The 22,376-nt window shown below is 32.4% G+C and overlaps 3 protein-coding genes across 3 annotated transcripts; all 3 read left to right on the top strand.

Annotated features, from left to right (window-relative positions):
- Window positions 1–417: 417 nt before the first annotated feature.
- Window positions 418–2,285, top strand: LOC122596208 (protein ALP1-like). The gene is made up of 5 exons (XM_043768747.1): window positions 418–726; window positions 806–1,496; window positions 1,865–1,945; window positions 2,032–2,177; window positions 2,280–2,285. The coding sequence occupies exons 1-5, from the start codon at window positions 418–420 to the stop codon at window positions 2,283–2,285; spliced, it is 1,233 nt and encodes a 410-aa protein (XP_043624682.1).
- A 71-nt stretch (window positions 2,286–2,356) lies between these two features.
- Window positions 2,357–3,251, top strand: LOC122596197 (uncharacterized protein At2g29880-like). Its single transcript, XM_043768736.1, has 2 exons — window positions 2,357–2,614; window positions 2,697–3,251. Exons 1-2 carry the CDS (start codon window positions 2,357–2,359, stop codon window positions 3,249–3,251), a joined length of 813 nt encoding a protein of 270 aa, XP_043624671.1.
- Window positions 3,252–10,864: 7,613 nt separating this feature from the next.
- Window positions 10,865–15,767, top strand: LOC122582822. The gene is made up of 7 exons (XM_043755260.1): window positions 10,865–11,322; window positions 11,563–11,649; window positions 11,779–12,048; window positions 13,654–13,818; window positions 14,047–14,100; window positions 14,201–14,347; window positions 15,112–15,767. The coding sequence occupies exons 1-7, from the start codon at window positions 11,137–11,139 to the stop codon at window positions 15,487–15,489; spliced, it is 1,287 nt and encodes a 428-aa protein (XP_043611195.1). The 5' UTR covers window positions 10,865–11,136; the 3' UTR covers window positions 15,490–15,767.
- Window positions 15,768–22,376: the final 6,609 nt, after the last annotated feature.

The following is a 22,376-nucleotide window of genomic DNA, read 5'->3' as shown; positions in this document are numbered from 1 at the left end:
AAATTCAATCTATGTTCTTGTTTTGCGTTTTTTTTTACATATTTTATTATAATAGAGTTTCTAAGTTACGGTTTATATTTATTATGTGTTACGTTGGTACCATCAGTATATATATAACATATATATAACTAATAAAGTGGTATATGAAATAAGTACTTGGTTTTCAAGTGTAATATATGAAAATTTTATGGACAGGATATGGCTCGACTTAGTTTAACAGTCCGAAAACATAAGCAGAGAAGACGAACATTGATTTTAGCTTGGTGGAACAAAGTGAATATTATTATTTATTGGTTTATTGTATGTCTTTACATGTTGGTTAACTCATACCAAATTGATAAACCACGTATTCGATATACTTTGTCAAAAATAAGTCGACGTTCAATATTGAATAGATATGTTTATGAGAGCGATACTATGGTAATAACAAATATTAGGATGACCCGAAGGTGTTTTGACAAGTTGTGTGTCATGCTTGTAGCGTTTGGTGGTTTAAAAGAGAGTAGAAATATGGATATAAAAGAGCAGGTTACCATTTTTCTTAATATGATAGCTCATAATATTAAGAATCGTACCATGATAACCAATTTTCATCGTTCGGGAGAAACAATAAGTAGAACTTTTTCTCGAGTTTGCAATGCGGTTATCAGATTGCATTCACGTTTGCTCAAGAAACCCGAACCTGTTCCCGAGAACTCTACCGACAATAGATGGAAATGGTTCAAGGTATATGTATTCACCATATGAACTGTTTTTATGTTAGTAACTTCAATTGTATAATAAGTTGTTTATTTTTTGCTTATAGAATTGTCTAGGAGCTTTAGATGGAACATACATACAATGTCTAGTACCACTTGGGGAGAGGCCTAGATATAGAACAAGAAAGGGAGATATCGTCACAAACGTGTTAGGCGTGTGTTCACAAGATATGCACTTTATCTTTGTATTATCGGGTTGGGAAGGTTCCGCAACCGATGGTAGAGTGTTACGAGATGCTCTTGATCGACCTCATGGATTAAAAGTTGCAAGATCGGGTTACTATTTGGTAGATGCTGGGTATACGAATGGTGAGGGGTTTTTGGCCCCTTATACAGGGCAAAGATATCATTTAAATGATTGGCGTGATGGACACCAGCCGACTACACCAAAAGAATTCTATAACATGAAACATTCATCTGCTAGAAATGTAATAGAAAGATGTTTTGGTCTTTTGAAGGGAAGGTGGAAAATTTTGAAGGACAACTCATTTTATCCTATTGATACAAATATTAGGATCATAATGGCATGTTGTTTCCTCCACAATTATATTAGACAAGAAATAGAAGATGATCCGCAAGAAATGGAAGATGATGTGGATGAAGGAACCGGAGATGGAGATGGAGATGGAGTTGGATATGGAGAAGAGGATAACATAAGCTCTGTTGAAACTTCAAATAAGTGGACAACATTTAGAAATAATTTAGCAAATACTATGTTTGAGTCTTGGAATGCTAGCCGTATTTGAACCATTTATGTAGGCAACCATTTGCGATGTTTTAATATTGTTGCTTGTCATTAATTCTGCTTGAACCTTGGGTCTATGCTATTATTATGTATTTTAAACACAATTTACAATGTTTTGTTGTTGTTCTTGTCTTTTGTGATGTTATATTATTGTTCTCGGGGCTGCAGTTTAGTGCAGGCTTTAACTAATGTTTGTACAATAGTTTAGCGTAGTTTTTAGGACTGTTTTTAGTGTAGTTTAAGTGATCTTTCAAGGCTGTTTTATTGCAGTTTTAGGACTATATTGCCCAGATTATGTCGAAGTTTTTAGGACTGTTTTAAGGTTGTTTTTAGTGCATTATAAGGGTTGTTTTTGCTGCAGATTTTGCTGATTTTGTTCCAGTTTATCTGTTTTTTTATAGTGCAGTTTTAGGACTGTGTTGCCCAGATTTTGTTGCAGTTTGTAGGAGTGTTTTAAGGCTGTTTTTAGTGCAGTATAAGGGCTGTTTTTATTGCTGTTTTAGTGCAGTTTTTGCTGATTTATTGCAGTTTATCCGTCTGTTTTTAGTGCAATTTTAGGATTGTGTTGCCCTGATTTTGTTGCAGTTTTTAGGACTGTTTTAAGACTGTTTTTAATGCAGTTGAAGGGCTATTTTTGCTGCTGCTTAGGGCTGTTTCAGGCTGCTATTGATGCAGTTAATTGTTGCTCTGCTATTTTTAGTTTACTTCTGTTTCTAATTCAGTTTTCTATGACCTGGTTTTGTTATTTTTTGGGACTATTTTGTCGTTTATTACAGAAATGACAAGTCAAAGTAGAAACTATCGGGGGTGGACAATTGAAGAAGATGCAAAGCTGGTGGAAGCTTTATTAAACATGGTAAACACAGGAGGATATAAAGCTGATAATGGATTTAGATCCGGGTATCTAACTCATCTTGAAGCAGCCTTGAAAGTTTCGCTTCCTGAATCGGGTCTTTTGGGTAAACCTCACATTGAATCAAGAATAAAAACAATGAAAAAGGATTGGCAAGCCGTCTTTGATATGTTGAATAGTACAAGTGGATTTGGTTATGATAAGGAAAATAATTGTGTGACCACAACGTCTCCAGGAGTATGGGATGCTTACCTTGAGGTATAACTATTTTTTATTGTTGTTTACCATATGTTAGTTCCTGTTTTCATGTATATAACTTTATTGTTACAATGTCATACAGAGTCATAAATCAGCAGCAAAGTGGAAAAATAAAAAGCTTCCACACTATGAAGATTTGTGTGTAGTTTTTGGAAAAGATCGAGCTCAAGGAAATAGAGCCAAGGTTGCTACCGAGATGGAAGAGCAAGTGAATATTGAGGAACAACAAGAAGACTCACATGATAGTTTTGATGAATCAATGGAAGGCAGCCACACGGCACGTACCACTACTAGTTTTCAAGTTGGAGAAGTCTCAAGTGTTCCTAGTAAGAAAAGAAAGAGCACAAGTCAAACAAGTTCTTTGGTTGAAAGTTTCAACGATGCGGTAATGTTTTTTGGTGAACGTCTCAAGGAATCATCAGCTGAACTGAGTGAAGGTATAAAACTTGAAGTTGATCTAAGCAAGAAAACCGCTATGCTACCTTTGGCACTTGAAAAAATGACCTCTTTGTCTCAACGTGAAAGGTTCAAGGCAATTCGAAAAATAAGAAGTGATTCCGATAGCGTGCTTACTTTTTGGGATTTGAAAGAAGAAGAAAGGGAAAGTTGGGTGTTGTTTATGATGTCGGAAAACTAACATGAAAAAGATAGTTGTTTATGTTGAAGTCGTTTACGTATTTTGAAGCTTTTGTTGTAAGTTAAATGGTTAGTGACAATGACTTGGTAAGTTGTAATATGTCGTTTGTTTTGAACAATTTCTATGGATGGTTAAAAAGACTTGGTAAGTTGTAATATGTTGTTTAATTATATATGAATGGTATATTATTCGTAAAAAAACTAGTTAATGTGTATCGCTAAAATATAATATAAGTTATATCGCTAAAAGATAATATAAGTTATATACTTTATTTATAAAGTAACAATAAAAAATCTTATAAACCATGCTAAAAAAATAAATATAAAAAATTGATTAAAAGGGTAATTTTGTCATTAAACATAAATTACATTACAATTCCTTTAACAAAATTAAAAACCAAACACTGGAATGGAATCTGAATTCCATTGAATTCTACCAACCAAACACAATACAGATTTTAAAACTTTCAGATTCCAATTCCTTTAAATTCCAATTCCATTGACAGATTCCAATTTCTTCAAAAACATTCTGTGAACCAAACTGATCCTTAGACAATTAAAAATTAAAATGCTCGTGAACCTCTAACATGTTTCCCCCTCCTTGGATCCATGGATGATTGTGAAAAATATGTTTGGTGTATGAAAAGATATAGTTTTTTTTGTTGTGTTTGTTTGAGAAAAGGATGATGTATTTATAGATAAAATGAAGGTTTTTTGTTTGTTTTTAGCTCCAACGGTCAAAAAGTCAAAGAGGGGATTGAATTTTTTCATTTTTTTAAACTCAACAACAGTCAAAAAGGGTGAGGCTCCACCTCCCAACGTCTACATTTTTTCCAATCCGCGCAGGGCTTTTAGCCCGCTCACCTTTATGTCGTTGGCATGCCACTGGGATGGCGGCGGTGTTCCCTCGACGGCATGGCCAACCCGCCTGCAAACCGTTTGCCACTCCTCTCCTCCTAAACATTTAAATTTTCAAGACTAACATGCTTTTGTAGTGAATCACATGTAATGACAACAATATCTCCTCTTCCATTCATATTAAAAACCAACAACGGTTTACAAACCATAACTGAATGCAAAAGAGAAAGCCTGAAATGTTTGCGTAGATGTACAAATGATAATTCAAACTTTTATATTCAGAAAAGAATACAAGATAATACGAGTAATTGAAAATGTACCCCCACTCCCGAAGTGGCTAAATATATGTTAACACACAAAAGCTTTTGGGTAACCTATGACCCGTTATGACGTCCATGGCTCATTTGGCCCAATATATAGCTAAATTGTATGCCGTAATCAAGACCGATGAGTCCGTTATGACTTATCACTTATACGACCCAATGCTGGAATGGACTAACATTAACCCAATATGACCCCATTATACATGTTCCCATGAAGTAGAAACCATTAGTTGGTTCCGAGTTCATTTAGTCGTCCGGGTCGTGATTTGTATATCTTTCTAGTGTTGTTTGGTCTTCTCCGTCCCAGCCTTCATTTTCAGGTTTTCATTCTTCATTTACCTTTAGTATGTTTATATATTTATTCCATTCAACTTATTGTTTATATATTACAGAAATCTTTTTTATTTGTTAGACCTACGCAAAGTATCCAAATTTCGTTGTTTTACTCCAAAAAAAAAAGCATGCACATTAAAAAAAAAAAATAAACAAATAAAATTGTAGAACAGTTGACTTTGCGATAATGCTTATGGATAAAATCAGGGATTCAAATTCAAATATATAGTTTGAGATAGAATTTACAATAACTTGCCCTAGAATAATTATCTTGTTAGTACATCCTCACATATACCCACTCTTTTGTGTTTTACTTTATTCTTCAGATAATAAATAAGATAAACGTCTTGGTATTTAAGGTAGTATGGATGGCTACTTCAATATATAATTTGTCAATTAAATGATATATATATATATATATATTAATAATCTTAATGTTAATATATACTAAAATGAAACTAACTCAATTAGTCAATTACATCGCTCAATTTTTCAAAATTAATTAAATCAACACATGTCTAAATTAATTTAGAGTTTTTGGTTATCCATCACCAATTTACACTTTTAACCCAATAAAAAAATAATTGATAATTTATTGTACAATGTCTATCTAATAACAGAATATACTTAAAATTTAGAGAGTTACAAAATTTGGATTAATACGAATAAATATTTATATAAATATCTTATTATATATTATTAATTAATTACAATCAAACTAATTATAATATGGTTGTTATTAGTAATTGTAATCAGACTATAATAAGAATAATCATTATTGTTATCACTAATTAGAATCAGACAATATTTAGGATAGAAAGTCTTCTTATATAAACTGTACCCTGTAAATGAAATTACAACACACAAAATTATTGAAAATCCCACGAACCAGCTGCTATTTTTATTATTTTTATCAACCACGGCTAATGAAAATAAATATTTTTTGTTTTTGCATACATCAATGAAAACTCGGTATATTGTGTAATCAAAGTTGAGATATTGCTTGTTTAGAAGAGTTTATCTAGCCTTAATATAATTTAGCATTCAATACTTACATTTGAATATCTCAACTTTTTCTTAATTATATTTTTACATTTAATGTATAATTATTTTTTTTCATATACTAATTCTTACATTGATAATTGTAAAACCCGGGTATTTGACACGGGTCTAAAATCTAGTATATGTTTACTTTTCTCACTTGAACAATTGTGATATGATGGTATCTATATTTTTGCTTACTAAAAATATGCGAAAACTTAAATAAGACTTTTGGGTTATGTGAAATGAAACTAGTTACGTCGCTACTACAAGGTAAATTGGTTCATGATCTAAATTGTGTGAATCGTATAAAAGTGCAGGAATATAAATCCAATCCTGCATCACGAGAGGGCTTGTGGGTCCGTTGTCATTGTGTGATTCTAGAATAATTGAAAGAGACAGGATTTGGATCATAATGCATGTGTTTGTTGTTGGGTAAGAATGGCGTCCATGGCACTCACTCACTGCCCTTATTTCACCTACCCATGGGATGTTTGTATGTATACACTGATGCACACGTCTTATGATTTAAATTTCCCTTTAATTAATTATTACTAATATAGTAATGAGCTTTATATTACGACTATTTTGTATGATTAATATAGATAGTCTCAGACTCAAAGTCACCTTATAAACCTTTTCCTTAGCATTTTTCACGCCAAATCTATCACCGAGAAGTTCTTTTCGGTAAATAAGTTTATAAGAAAATTTCTTAGTATATCTGAATATCTGATCATAAGCATTCCTAAACTTTCGATCATCAAACAAAAAAAATTAATTTTAATTTAGTGAGAAACTGTGAATATACCCCATCTTTGGTATATATAATTAGTTCTTCTTGTTGTAGTAGTATGATTAATTAACAGCAATTATTAATATTAACATCAATTATTAATATAACCCATCTTTGGTATATATAATTAGTTCATCTTATTTCAATTTTGAAGACCAACATGCTCTGCTGGAAACTCGAGAGGAATCGTCTTCCCACAAAAGACCAACTGCTTAAGAGAAACATACCTTTACAATGCTCTGATTGCCCGTTATGCCATTTCAGATAGGAGACAACTTTTCATCTATTCCTTGAATGTCCCTTTTCGGATGAACTATGGAAATTCATACTGTCCTGGTGCAAAACTCCCTTGATGAAGCCCTCCCAAATAAGATCGTTGTTCGAGATACATAAAGACTCTTTATTAAGCCCCCAGCAATCCAAGATTTTTAACATCATCATCCAAGCTTTCGTCTAGACTATTTGGTGAATCCGCAATGATGCGATCTTCAACAACAAGCCTCCATCAATCCACTTAGCTACAAGAGAAGTGAAGTCCCTCGGTTTTCAATGGCTTGCTCACAGAACTACCTCAATCCGAATTGAATGGTCAAAGTGGTTTAGTTTTAATTTTTAACTCTGTCTCTATTTTTTGATGTAACCCGGACTTATTTGTACTTCAAATAGCACCTTGCTAATATCTTGATTATTAATAACACATCGAATGTTCCAAAAAAAAAATTTTCAATTTTGACTGTTTGTATTACATAACATTTCATATAAAATATATGGACATAATATAATATTATGTATACAAACTAAGTATAAACAAATGTTTACAAAATGATTTGGCAAATTAGGTGGACCAATTATATATTAAGTTATTTTTCTCTTTATCCATTCTTTCTTGTGATTTTCTCTTTCTCCATCCGTTTAACGGATCTTTTCTTTCATAATAAACACTGGTTATTTAATCCAATTTAGCAAAATAATCTTTTTCTAAACTTAAAAAATATCTTCAAAAATTGTAATAATTGCTTATTATAAAAAGATTAACATTATTTCCTTCTTCAATAATATTGAAACAAATTTCTCTTCCGTTCTAAGAGATCTCTAGCATTACTAATGTTATCTCCAAATTATTAATAACCAATTATTATCTATATTCTCTTATAAAGCAAACTAGCTTTAAGTCATTAAGAACCTGATAAGTCTAAAATGCCCCTCACCTTAATACATCTTTCTATACCCGCCTCTACAGTTGGACTAAACTACCCTCGAATCTACCTCATTTTTAAAACAAAATTCCGCCACAACGTGCGGGTATTATGCTCGTTTCTCAAAAGACTGAAGTCTCTTTTTTTTAACGGTTCATTTCTATATATTCTCTTATAAAGCAAACTAGCTTCAAGTCATTAAGAACCTGATAAGTCTAAAATGCCCCTCACCTTAATACATCTTTCTATACCCGCCTCTACAGTTGGACTAAACTACCCTCGAATCTACCTCATTTTTAAAACAAAATTCCGCCGCAACGTGCGGGTATTATGCTCGTTTCTCAAAAGACTGAAGTCTCTTTTTTTTTAACGGTTCATTTCTACGAGTACTAAATAATCATTTAAATATTCATAAATTGTCAATATTCACTGTCTATGTTGACTATTTATCTATAATAATGCAATGCAATGAAGAATACAGTTTATAGATCGATGGATCAACACAATATCAACATTAGTTATAAAATACCAATCGTGTACCAACTTCAAAACATAAATATTTGGGAATATTGAAGCAGTTTTCAATGCCAAAGTTGCACAAGTATATAAGCGGTTGTGTTACTATATATGCGAATAATAACTTCAAGTTCGATAATATTTGTTAACAGTCTTTTTATTTGTCAGGAATTCGCTGCCCAAAATCTACATAGCTTTGTTTATGCGGACCAATATGAAACCAAATAAAATATGTAGAGGTTTATTGTACAACTTATTGAAAGCTGTGTTTGACCAACCAAGCCTTGAGAGTGTCTCTCTAATGACAAATCAGTAATCACACCACTACAAAACATGTTTAGGTGAAGTTATATTGTTTTTTAATATACTTGTAACACATTTTTAAATTGTACTAAATTACATTGCAAAATTATATCATTAAAAAGTATAGGGGGGCTGATATATAAGAAATAAAAGTTAGAGGGCTAAAAAGATAGAATCTTTGTCATATGAAAGAACATTATCTTGGATGAGACTCCACGTTCTGTTTCTGTGGTATTTGTCAGTGTTTATCACACAAAATTTTTCCATTGGATTCCCTTTGAAAAGCAAGTAACTCCATGCAATTTTGACTTTTTTAAAATTTTTTCTTTGACCAAATAATCATTATACTCTATTTCTCGAACTACGTAAACTGTCGACTTATAAACCAATAAACCCATACTTGATGAGTTCATGGCCCATAAGCATCAACCATTACTAATTTCGTATCCATGTAATTTTAATGGTATCCTAAGTAATTCATTAACGATGGTAAAACTAGCTCTGAACTACCTTTTACCTCTCTTTTTCATCTCATCATCGTGTTTATAGGTAAAGCTAATACATGGAGACGAACCGCGAAAGGTATTGTCCCTTTCGTTATATAATAAAAATATGAGAGATTGCACTCTATTTCCATCATGGTTAGGAATTGCCGATGTTCATTAGGCTATGTGGTATGAGACATTCTAATGTAAGGGGTTTATGGCTATGTGGCCTCATGTCATAATGTGGGGGGTATGAGGCGTTCCAAGATGTCTTATATGGTCAGATGAAAGAGTTAAATAAGATGATGACTGATGAGAATGAAATGCGTTGAAGAAAGTCAAATGGTAGTCCATGGTTTTGCCTATCCGCCCAACCCATTTTTTAAGCTCGAAAAGCCTACCGGGTTAGCATTTCATACCTATTCAAATAATTGGAAATAAACATATTATTATGTAATGTAATATATAAAGGTCGAGTAAATGAGATGAGTTTCGGTATATGAGTCAAATATGTGGGGTTTTATCTAAAATTATATCTGGACCTGAACCCGCAATAAAAAATATCTTTATGCTCGACCTAGATCCATATATCTGGATCCAACCCCGACTTAAAATTCTCGGGTAGGAGTGAGCAAAAACAAAACATAAACCACAAAAAACATAAAAAACTGAAAAAATCAAACCACAAAACCCGCCTTATAATAAAAAACCGTTTTTATGGTTCTTGTATTTAGAAAATCCAAATTAATGATTTGGATCTTTGATGCATATAAAAAAACAAACCAAAAAAACCAAACCGCATTATATATTATCAATTAAATTAAATTTTAATATTAGTTTAATTATTATATATCTTTATTGTAGATGTTAATGATTTAATAGAAAAAACTCGAAGTTAGTAAGAGTTTCACTTTTACTTAACAAAAGTGTGTTATATGTAATTATGTATAAAGATAAATTTAGATATAAATATTGTTTTTTATGTTTTTCTTTGTAGATAATTTCCATCAACAGAAAACATACTAAATGAAAATGATTCACCCATGGATGAAGATTGCAACTAAAAAAAAGTTTAATCAAGAAACCACCGGTTTTGAATTTGATAGTTTTTTTTATTATTATTTAAGCATTTGAATCTTGTTATGAATCATTGAAATAAACTTTAAGTTTTTTGTTATTAATATTTACATGAATAAACTATGTAGTTTAATATCTCGCTTTTAGTTTTTAGTTGATCTGGTATTTAAAAAATAAATAAAACACCACCCATTTGAAACAAAAATAAAACCGAAGCCAATCCAAAAACTGAAAAACCAAACCGATGTAAACCATTTATAAATGGTTTGAAATTATGAAAACCCAACATAATGGTTTGATGTTTAAAAACCACATCAAACCACAGCATACTCATCATAATCTCAGAGTTTTCAAATTTTCACATCATCGCGTAAGGGTTATTTTGCGTTTTAGTATTTACACCCCACTCATATTTATATGGGAGTTGATAATCGTATCAAAATTTTTAATACATTTATCATAATATACAAGTGTTACAACATACTTATAAGTATTCACTGCAAAGATGTGGTGAAATAATTAAAAATATGGGTACGAATATCAATACCGTATTTATATAGTGTATTTTCACTTATTTACATTTTACCTGACCTTACTTTTTGTTTGTTTTCTAGTTTTTACACTTCCCACCTTCTATACTTGGTACTTAAAACACAAACACAAAAAAACACCTCATAAATACAATTTAGAGAGAGATTATTGAAAGGGAAAGCAGAGAGAGAGAGAGAGAGAAAGAAACAGTGGTCACTACCAAGGTAATTGTCTAGAAGCATGGTGTGTGCGTAGGATAAGCAGACCAGACCACCTACTGTGTGTGTGACTACTGTGTGTAGTCTTTTCTTCTGGGTTCTGTTCTCACTACTCATGCTTGGAGGTTTAACCCAAATTGGATAGTGTAACGGCAAGAAAAAAAAAAGAGCTTTCCTTTTTGTGCTTTTTTAGACTTCATCTTTCTTGAAAAATGGCCACTGCGCACAGTAGCAGAAGCAGGATACGGATAGGGGTTAAGGGTGTTTTCTTCTTGTTTTTCTTCTTGGATCTGGCCTTGCTATCTTGCACCGCTAGACTACCATCAGCTTCAAGGCAAAAACTTCAAGTTCATAAACATTTAAAACGCCTCAATAAAAAACCCGTCAAAACCATTCAGGTATTCAAATATATATCTTCTCTATATGTATTTGTGCATACATATAATATATAAATAATCATTTAATTCTGTACTGCAAAATGTGAATAAAAATGCAATCTTGTGCTAACCCTTTTATGTGAATGGCGTTTTTCGAGATAAAAATTAGGGTTTTATATAAATATAAATCTATGATGTGAAATATATAATGTGAAATTAGTACTAATGAAGATTTAAATTTATTGTGTATGATTTAAACAGAGCCCAGATGGGGATATGATTGACTGTGTACACATCTCTCACCAGCCAGCTTTTGACCATCCATTCCTTAAAGACCATAAAATCCAGGTTTCCCTTTTTTATTATTTCTTATTCATAATAAAGTTATGATTATGATTTTTTCAAGATTTTCTTTGACAAATTTTCATTTTTGATTTTTAATGAAAAAGATTTGAACTTTTTTGTGGGTTGATTTAGATGAGGCCAAACTATCATCCAGAAGGGCTATATGATGATAACAAGATGAACACAGAGTCAAGCCAAAAAGAAAACACACTTCACCAGTTATGGCATGTGAATGGCATGTGCCCTGAAGATACAATACCTATAAGGAGAACAAAAGAAGATGATGTTTTGAGAGCAAGTTCTGTTAAAAGATATGGCAAGAAGAAGCATAGAAGCTTTCCTGCTCCTAGAAACATCCCTGAATCTGCAGATCCTGATATTGACAATGAAAGTGGTCATCAGGTAAACAAGTACAAATTTGGTGTTATAATTTATTGGAAAAAAAGGGGAGAAAGTTCAATGTTTTTTTTTTTTTACTTATTTTTGACAAATTTAAAGGTTAATTGAATTTTTCATTAAAGACCCATGTGAAAATTCCCTTACTTTTAAGTTAAATCTTAATGGCCAGTAACCTAAATGGTGAAATAAAAAAAGCGCTTTGCTTTTCTTATTTTGACAAATTAAAAGGTTATATAAGTTTTTGTTCGAAGACCCATGTGGAAAATGTACTTACTTTTGAGTTTAATATTTGAAATTTGATGTCTTAAGATTAGAAATTAAAACCATTAGATTCAGCATGTAAAAACCAAAATGGTGAACAACAAAAAAAGCCATTGCTTTTACTTATTGATTATCGCATTATGCCTCTGAGAAAAATGTGGTAATGGTAATTAGATAATTATTTTTAGGTGCTGTTATTTACAAGTATACGCTTTTTCTGCACATCAACCATTCAGGCTTGTGATTTGCAAATCCTTCTCTTTATCTCTGACAAAAAGAAAAGGCTTAACGAGTTTTGCTCTATACAGTAAAAACCAATATGTCTAAATGCACTTTCTTTAGAGTTAATCTATGCAATCTTAAAGATTAGATTACCCTTCTTTAGTTTCATAATTACCTATGATTTTAGGCATAAATAGATAAAGATTCATGTCATAATATGCCATCATTATACAAAACAAGAGTAAGTACCCGCGCGTTGTGGCGGTGAGATGGTGGGGTGATAGGTCATAAAGTGGATTTAAAAATTCGTCGAAAGTATATCGAATGACATCTCTAATGAAAGAACATGAAATTTTAAGAACACCCATATAATTTTTATAATTTATTGATGTACGGTTTGTGAGATAAAAGATTTTGAATGAATTGGAGCAATAAATGATTTATAGAGGAGAGAGAGAAAAGATGATTGGTTGAGATTTGAGGAGAAAGAAAGGATGTTTGGTAATATAGAATTGAAAGAAGGGGCATTTTAGGGAAGTAAATGTTGAAACTTAAAATGTTAGACACGAGAATCTGCTTTATAATATAGTATAGATATATATAGATATAGAAGTATAGATATAGATATAGATAAAGAGGTAATGAAAGCGGAAGTGAAACTGTAGAAGAAACAAAAGGAAAAAGAAACACAATTCTAATAATTATGAGTTTATCACAAAATAAAGTAGTAATTGTAACTTTTCTGTAAACCCCATGTCTAAATGCACCATCTTTAAAGTTTTAATTGTTATTATTCAAGAATTATACATACGGTTATGAGTGTACATGGATAAAAAAGCATTCATTCCATAATGTGTCATCATTGTAACTAGATAAGAAGGTAATGAAACTGTTTCATGTAAATAATGCACCTTTTTGATGGTTTTTGTAGTCTTAAGTAATTGTTTGTTTTTCTCTAATTTTTTTCGTATCCATTTTATTTATGTCTATGGTAAGAAATTAAGAATATAGTTTTGTCAATATTAGGTGATGAAAAAGATGCATGTTAATGGCTCTATTGCTATATCATTCCTTTTTTACAATTTGTAATGTTAAATGGTTTTGTATGTGTTTTGCAACATACAGCATGCCATAGCTTATGTGGAGGGAGACAAATATTATGGAGCAAAAGCAACGATGAACGTATGGGAACCGAAAATACAACAATCGAATGAGTTTAGCTTGTCACAAATATGGATTTTAGGTGGCTCTTTCGGCCAAGATCTTAACAGCATTGAAGCAGGATGGCAGGTATACTAGTAGCATATACGTTTCATGTTCGTTGTTCCCAAAGATTTGTGATTTTGCATGTTTAAAGTATTAATGGCTAGAAATCAATAATGTAGAGCTTTTCCAAAGAGTTTGAAAAAGGCAGAAAAAGAAGTCAATCATGTAGAGCTGTATATTTAATTGAGATGAGATGAATATATGCTTCCATAATTGAATTATGTATAATAAATATATCTGATGATATTTCAGGTCAGTCCAGATCTTTATGGTGATAACAACACAAGACTGTTCACTTACTGGACTGTAAGTACAACAACAATAACAATGCTTATGTGAATTTATTTCATTGAAACATGATCAATATTGATGGGGTCTTCTCTTTGAATAATTTTTGTGGGTACAGAGTGATGCATATCAAGCTACTGGTTGCTACAATCTATTGTGCTCTGGTTTTATACAAATCAATAGTAACATTGCAATGGGTGCAAGCATATCACCTGTTTCAGCATTAAGGAATTCACAGTATGATATCAGTATCCTTGTCTGGAAGGTAACTTCCAAATCCAACCTAATTATCTTGTTTATGTTTATGGGCATTATTAATAATCTAATTTGCTCAAGATAAGCACTAAACGGGAATAACTCAGTTGGGCTGATTTTATGCATTATTTAAAGATGTAGTGCACCTTTTTGGTCATCCTTCGAAAAAAGTGGCAATCTTTATTTTATCTTTTTCTTTATTAAATAAAGTTGATGCTAAATAGATACAATTATTCGGTAGGTGATGAGGTTCTTAAACATTGGTGAAGATATAAATTATAAAAAAAATTAACATGAGAATCTTGGCATTTTTTTAGTTGCCACCAACCTGGGTAGTCCCATGTTTGCAAAAGGGAATCAATCTACTGCCTCAATCATAGATATAACTTATGTAGCGTGGTAACTTTGGTTAGTCTTTGCTTAAGGGCTTTTATCACATGCATAAGTGGCAATTTCATCCCCTTTTTTTGTTGTAACGGGTCAACTCTGGGTTATAGTCAAGTTGGTCAAATGTAACTAAAAAGGGCATACTGTCAAAAGTTCTTACTAGTTTATTTATAAGAAATTATCTTAATCATTACTGTAAATATATATTTTTTGTTATTAAAATTTTTTAACCTTGCGGATGAAAGTTACATGTTTTGACCCAACAATATTGCCTCCTCAAATAAAGATTAATGTAGGATGGTATATTTGATCAACATGATTTATTTTGGAATAAAGATGATTGTTTTGATGATTAACATATTAATTGGTGTGTGATTCTTTATCTAGGACCAAAAAGAAGGAAATTGGTGGATGCAATTTGGGAATGGGTATGTGTTGGGATACTGGCCATCGTTCTTGTTCTCATACTTGGCTGACAGTGCTTCGATGATTGAATGGGGTGGTGAGGTCGTCAATTCCGAGCCCGATGGACACCACACGTCGACCCAAATGGGCAGTGGTCGTTTCCCAGAAGAAGGGTTTGGTAAAGCAAGTTATTTTAGAAACATTCAAGTTGTTGATAAAGAGAATAACCTCAAAACCCCCAAAGATCTTGGCACATTCACCGAACAATCCAATTGTTACGATGTCCAAACCGGAAGCAATAGTGATTGGGGTCACTACTTTTACTATGGAGGCCCTGGGAAAAACCCAAATTGCCCTTGACCCTTCTCGAATATGATCTTCTTTTGTTATATAATTTTTTTTTTCTTTTTCTCTTTTGTTGTATCCATCTTTTAGGGGGTCTCTAGTGAGAAGTTTTTTGGGGTTTTTTTTCTTTGTTTTTTTTTTGCTGGGTGGGGTGTGATGTGAAAGTGGCAAAGTTTCTCAAAAGTGTGAAAGAAACAGCCTCTTGTAAGTTCTCAGTAAATCTGTATTTGTTGGATTTGCTCTTCGGCAGTTTGTAAGTCAAATGAATGAATTGGTGTTAGCTGTTAGTTATATTAACAGATTTTTAGTCTGGCAGTCTAGCAGTCGGTGTATAAACATAGAAACAAGGGTCAATAACAAGGGTCAATGGTTCTAATTTTGTGTGGAACTGGTAGGTTATCCATTTTATAAACAGATCTTTAGGTATAGAAACTACAATAAGTAAAAGGTGAGGGTGTATTTTGATATTAACCCTAAAGATTGTAGCTTTATGAATGCAATGGGGACAAGAGAGTAAAAGGTGTTTTGGACTGGAGCTGCACGTGAGTGGATGACACGTCACAACCTTTATCATTCATGGGTCATGGGCTCATGGCCTTTTGGTGCAAATCAATCAACTTTTTATAAAGGGATTTTGATTTGTACAAATTGTACACTGACTAAAAGTATCACCTCTCTTTTTAGACGGAGTACTATATGTATTTGCATTTGTCAAGTGTAGAAGTCATCATCAAAATGTTGGCCCAAGTTCAAGTAACGGAGTAGACAAACATGTAAATTGTTACGTTAGGCCGGTTCTAATAATAAATAAAGTTCTTGAGAGTCATGACTATCACGTCGGTAGTACCCCCAAGATTCTCTCTGCCTATAAAATAGTCTTCTTCAAGACTTATTCGTCACATCATCAATTCTTTTATCTTTAATTTAATTAACAAACACCATTCAAATATAATAAAAAAACACATTTTATGAATAACACACAAATTACAGTATTTAAAAATAAAAGACAACACAAAATTAAAAAAAACATAGTACTTGATAAAAAAAACACGAAATACATAATCATTAAAATTACTCTTCATCTTCATCATCTTTGATTGGCATTTTCCCTAAGCCATGGTAAGCGCTTTCGTTTGCCCACCACTTGTCGTGTTGCGGGCATTTGACTTCCCAAATACTTTTGTCTTCCCCGCAGTTGTCATGATACGATTCGGCTCAAGTGCACTAGTCACTCAACGTGTGACCAACGTTAAAAACGTCATCGACCACCCTCTTTATCTTATTGATCTCATCCTGCAGAAACATAGAATATGTCTCTTCGTGCTTTGAGACCTTGCGACCTGGTGCTTTTATTGCCTCAAGCTGATGCTCGCATTATCGCCTTTTCTCCCGTAGGTAACCCGTTTGGTTAGAGACTTCAGTTTGAAGGAGGGTATCCTCTTTGATATCAGCCATGATTCGTGTTTTCATCTCTTGTTCGGTTAGACGAGGTCGATGAACATTCTTATTTAATGATTAGGACGCCATTTGGTTAGAAAGAGTGAGTGAGTTTGTAAAATAATGAAAATGGGTATGAGGATACAACTGAATTGTGCTATGGGTTGGTATTTATAGCCTGGCAATCCAACTAGCCGTTCAGGGACTGAAAGTGTAAGTATTTTTGAATTTTTGGCCGTTTGAGGGACTAAAATTGTAAATATTTGAATTCGAATGTTAGAGGGACTAATTGTGTAAATATATTAAATTTTGAACGTTATAGGAGCGTCTTTTAGTTTAGCTATAAATATTGGCTCCTTATCAGATATTTCTTACCAAGACTCAAACTTTTATACATCTTAAATGGCTTCCTCATCAAATATCTGTCGATCATGTAACCATAAACCACCAATGACTGTCGATCAAATGAATGACAGTATCATGGCTGATATCCTCGACCACCAAAAGTCCAAAGAGGAACTTGTTGAAATTGGTCTAAAACTGGCAACGAAAAAGAAATGGTATCTTGAACAAATCCATTATATACAAACCGGGCATTGTACTGATCTTGAGTGTCAATTAAAGGTGTTCATATTGCGGTTCAAACCGAGAAAACCGAAAAACCGAACCAACATTGGACCGAAACCGAATAGAACCGAAAAAATCGGTCCGGTTCTCAGTCCTATAAAATTATCCGATTCGGTTCTCGGTCCGGTCCATGTATAAACCGAGAAAATACATGTTCGGAACCAAACCGAGAAATCAACACAAGTTTAACTTCAAACGGGATTCTAAGTTCCTTCTAGTTTACTTTTCAAAGATAATAGTGAGCTTATAATAATCTCATTATCATAGATTCTTAATATCCTATTACATATTGCATATAAATCCTTGGATACGGATATTATAGTGCTTACTGCCACGTACACGCTCATTCATACATTGGTTAATATATAAGTATACATATTTGATTACATCTCTAATAGAATTAATTTACTCGTACACATGATATATAACATATCTATTTTTTTTTTATTTTGGACCGTGAATACCTTCTTAATAGAATTGACTTTGCTTTAAAATAATGAATGTGATCAAAAGTCATTACATGTTAGAAGTAGTTACTTGATGAAGCTTGTATAAACTTTAGTATATATATAAGTCTAGTTATTTGATTAAAAACACATGTAATGATCTTATATGAAAAAGACATAAAGTATGTAAATAATATTTTCGAAATTTACACTCATTATCACTGGGTCTCGGTTCAACAATATAAACCCGAGGACCTAGCACGACCCGAGCATGAACCGAACCGAGTTAGTTGGTCCGGTTTTCGGTCCTATGTTTTCTTATAATCGGTTTTCGGTTCGATCCCGAGTTGGTCCGGTTCGGCCCGGTTCTTGGACCGTGAACACCCCTAGTGTCAATACTTCACTTATTTGCAGGAGAAGTACGAAAAAATTCAACTTGCTATTGACCAACTTGTTAGTGCGGTATACACATTCAACGAGTTCATCATGAATGTCAGAGCAGTCTATGAGATGAGGAAATAAGTTCTATGAACTTTATGTTGTATGTTTCTCGTTAATAAGTTTGTAATGTTTTTAAATTATAAATAAAAGTCTGTTTTTTATTAAATTACAAAATAGGCGTTACAATACAGAGAACACACCTAATTAAAAAACTAAAACACACATAATTAAAATACGAAAACACACATAATTAAAATACGAAAACAGGCTTAATTAAAATATTAAAACACACTTAATTAAAAGCGGGCAACCGTGATAAGCTCCCTTAAACAATGCTCATATCTGAAGCCCCTTCCATAATTCTCGCGGTACTTTCGAAGTGCCGTTGCATACAACAACTCATCAGAATGAATCTGTGCATTCAACCTCGTTTGAATGGCCTAAAACTGCTTACACTTATTGCGAATTTTATTGAAATGACCTAGTAGTTGCGATACGGTCTGTGGACCTTCAGTGGTGCACGTGTTAAAACTTTCAGTTACGTTGGTCCAAGCTCTTTCTTGGGTTGGTGGGTTAACCATTTCCATTTCACATTCTTGTATCCAACACTTGCATAACAAAAGATCTTCAGATGTAGTCTACATTTGTCTTGCCATTTTGAAATTGAATAGTTTGAGAAGGATAAAAATGAGTTTGAAATTGAATGGTGTGGAGAAATGAGTTGAAATGTTGTTTTGTTGTTGATTGATTGTTGTAAAATGATAAGGTTTAAATAGATATAGAAAATTTAAAATTCTAAAACTAGCTGTTTAAAACAACAAAAAAAAAGTTTTTTTTACTTCCTCTGCTCCCCCTCGTGGCCCACCTCTGTGTCCTTCAGTGTCCTCGTGAGGACTCCCCTTCGAAGACGACCGGTTTAGACGCTCCGTGCCACTGGTGTCTTGCAGCGTCCCACTCGTTGAAGACTCCCTTATAAGAACCGGCCTTATGGTATTTGATATTTATCTATCAAAATCTTCTTTTTTCCAAAAGTTCCTTATTTTTTTTATAGGTTGTGCCCCACCAAGTCAGGAATTGTAAAGATGTTATACACCCTGCATCTTCAATTACTGACCATTTTCATACCCCTTTCTTTGCTCATTATTTCTCATGTAGACCATGGTATTATAAGACATCTTCATTTTATCTTCACAGCAACAAGTTTACATGGACCGTGAAATGTCGCTCAGATAAACTTTCAAGTCTTTCGATACATGAAATGATGAATGGAGCTTTACGAAATCATATCATTGGATCTCTTAAGAGCATCCCTAACTGTGCCTACGTGGGCACTGTGATTCTTCTATCATATCGTGATCTTTGGGCGACCAATATGATAACTGCATATATACCGGGTATTCAACCCGTTGCATGAAGCTGTTTATTTGTTGCCTGTATTATATTTTCCATCATCCGCATCCATGACGTACAATGTCAACAACAAATTGCTTATTCTTGGCAAACCTTGGATACATACATACATATATATATATATATAGGTAAAAGTTGTATTGAGAACCTTTAAAATAGCAAAAACCTTTGAAAACCTTTTATTATTAACTGAATGCAAGGGTATTATTGTATTTTAGTTATTACCAATTAAATTAATTAGACTATTATAAAAACAAATCCCATATTTCCTCCATGTATTTATGCTAGCAGTTACAAAACTTTTTATTACATTTTTTTTTCTCTACGTGTGATAAACATTGTTATTATCATCTCCTTCATATTGTTCTATCTATTATCTATTGTTTGAGTTTTATTATAAACAGATTTTAATATACAATCTTCATTCTTGATTACTATTTTTTTTAAAATAGATACAAATTCTTTATCTTGCACTTATAAATATTATATTAACAGCTTGATAATATATACACTATTACTTCCAAAGAAAGTGAAAAAGGTGTGATGTTTGACCCGTCGGTAATCTAAGTTGAATAATAGCATATTTTAGTTTTAGAAACATTTTCCCATATATTTCCGGTAGATGCTTTATATGACATGTGTTTTGATACAGATTGTTCGTCTATTCAACTTTATAAACGAATGTATTAATTATAAGTTTAATTACTTGGTGATTATATATGGATGAACAACATTATGAGCACATGTATGCGAATGCTTTATAAATAACTAGTGCTTAGACCCCGTGCGATGCACGGACAACCCTAAATAATTTTTGTTAAACTTTATTTTAAGATTGTATCAATGAATAAATATAACTGAGTTGGACATAATAAAAATATTATTATGAGTTGATTAATTTAAAGAAGAAAAAATGCTAGATATACCTTGGGATTTATTAATGATACACGAGGGCTTAAAACGCGTACATTACACGCCAGAGAGAAATTATAAAATGGATTGCCCATAGTAGGCGCATATAAGAAGGATTATGTTGGTTACCTGGATGTGATAGTATTATGAATTTTCTCCCACTTTGATATATAGACCCACGTGGATGCGCTATAACCTTAAATAATTTCTTTAACACCAGTTCAAGCATGCATGTAGCGAAGTAAATGTACTCCTATTACAACTAATGACCATTTTTAAAAAAATTAATGACTTAAAATGCATAGAAAAGTCTTATTTAGCACTAAAATAAACCAAATATACCTCATAATTTTCATCACAAATTTGATAGGCTGTTCTTTGTATAAGATTTGAAATTTGTTGATCATTCATTTTAACTCCAATAACACCAGTGGCATCTACAATCCTAATTTGCACATTAAACCTACCCAAAAAAAACAAAGATACAATTTTACCACACAACTTAATGATTATAGAGTTTAATATGAAATATAAATATATACCTAGGATTGATGAGAACTCCTTCCTTTTTACATGAACAACAAATCCACATTTTGTTGTCCCTTAAAGCATCAATAATGTCGACTGCATCCATGTAGAGATCGGTCAACTTAACTTCTTGAGAATAGTTCACACATTCCATTGAATACCATAACTGGTCGGTTGGAATAAAACCGATTGTTGAAACAACAACCACACTATCAAATTGTCAAAATGAAAATGTTTATACATTAGAATGTTAAAAAGCTAGTTATAAATTCGAAAGAAAGTTATGTTAAAAAGTAATCTAATCAAGAAAGAAAAATTCACAAACAATGAATATTTACATGTTCGTCCATCAGGATCATCTCAATACTACCTATGTTATTAACATCTCCATATAGAGGTTGCTTTCATAGCCGCAAATTCTAACTGTTATCGTACATGGCTTATTATTTGGACGCAAATTTCTAATTGAAACATGGTTTAGTGAAGCCATGCTAAAATTGATCTGTTATGTGTTTACGTTTTGAAATGCCTTAAAACTGAATGGAAGTGGCCTTATATAGACATAGACATGCAAAGAAGTAACCGCCACAAGCAATACACGAACGGTTACATATTCAAATTTTCAAAAACTTGAACTTCTTGAAAGCATAACTAATCCGTTTTCGAAAATTTGAACTTCTTATAAAAGTAACTAATCCGTAGACCTTCCAAAGAGCAATATTGTAGTGATTTTTGGGCTTTCTTGCATTTTTAAGCATGCCACATAGGCAATAACTAACAAATTTTGAAGTGAGATTTATATAATGTAGGAATGTTCTATGTGATTTTTGGTGCATATATACTACCAATTACGTGTGTAAACATATTGTTTCTCCTAATGTCAATGCATTAATCTATATGTGCATAAATAGTACTGTTATGAGCATATACACTTAGCAATTATATAAATGAATGTTTCATGAGATTAGTTGATGATCATATATGAACATAATGTTTCATGAGATTAGTTGATACATGCGAACATAATGTTTTTCCCTATGAAGATCCGTTTTTATGGATACAAAGTCAAAGTCAATTCCAAATTTGCCCTTTTAGCAGGAA

The sequence above is a fragment of the Erigeron canadensis genome, chromosome 1 (genome assembly GCF_010389155.1).
Source record: "Erigeron canadensis isolate Cc75 chromosome 1, C_canadensis_v1, whole genome shotgun sequence".
NCBI lineage: Eukaryota > Viridiplantae > Streptophyta > Magnoliopsida > Asterales > Asteraceae > Erigeron > Erigeron canadensis.
This window is presented reverse-complemented; position numbering and strand designations above follow the sequence as displayed.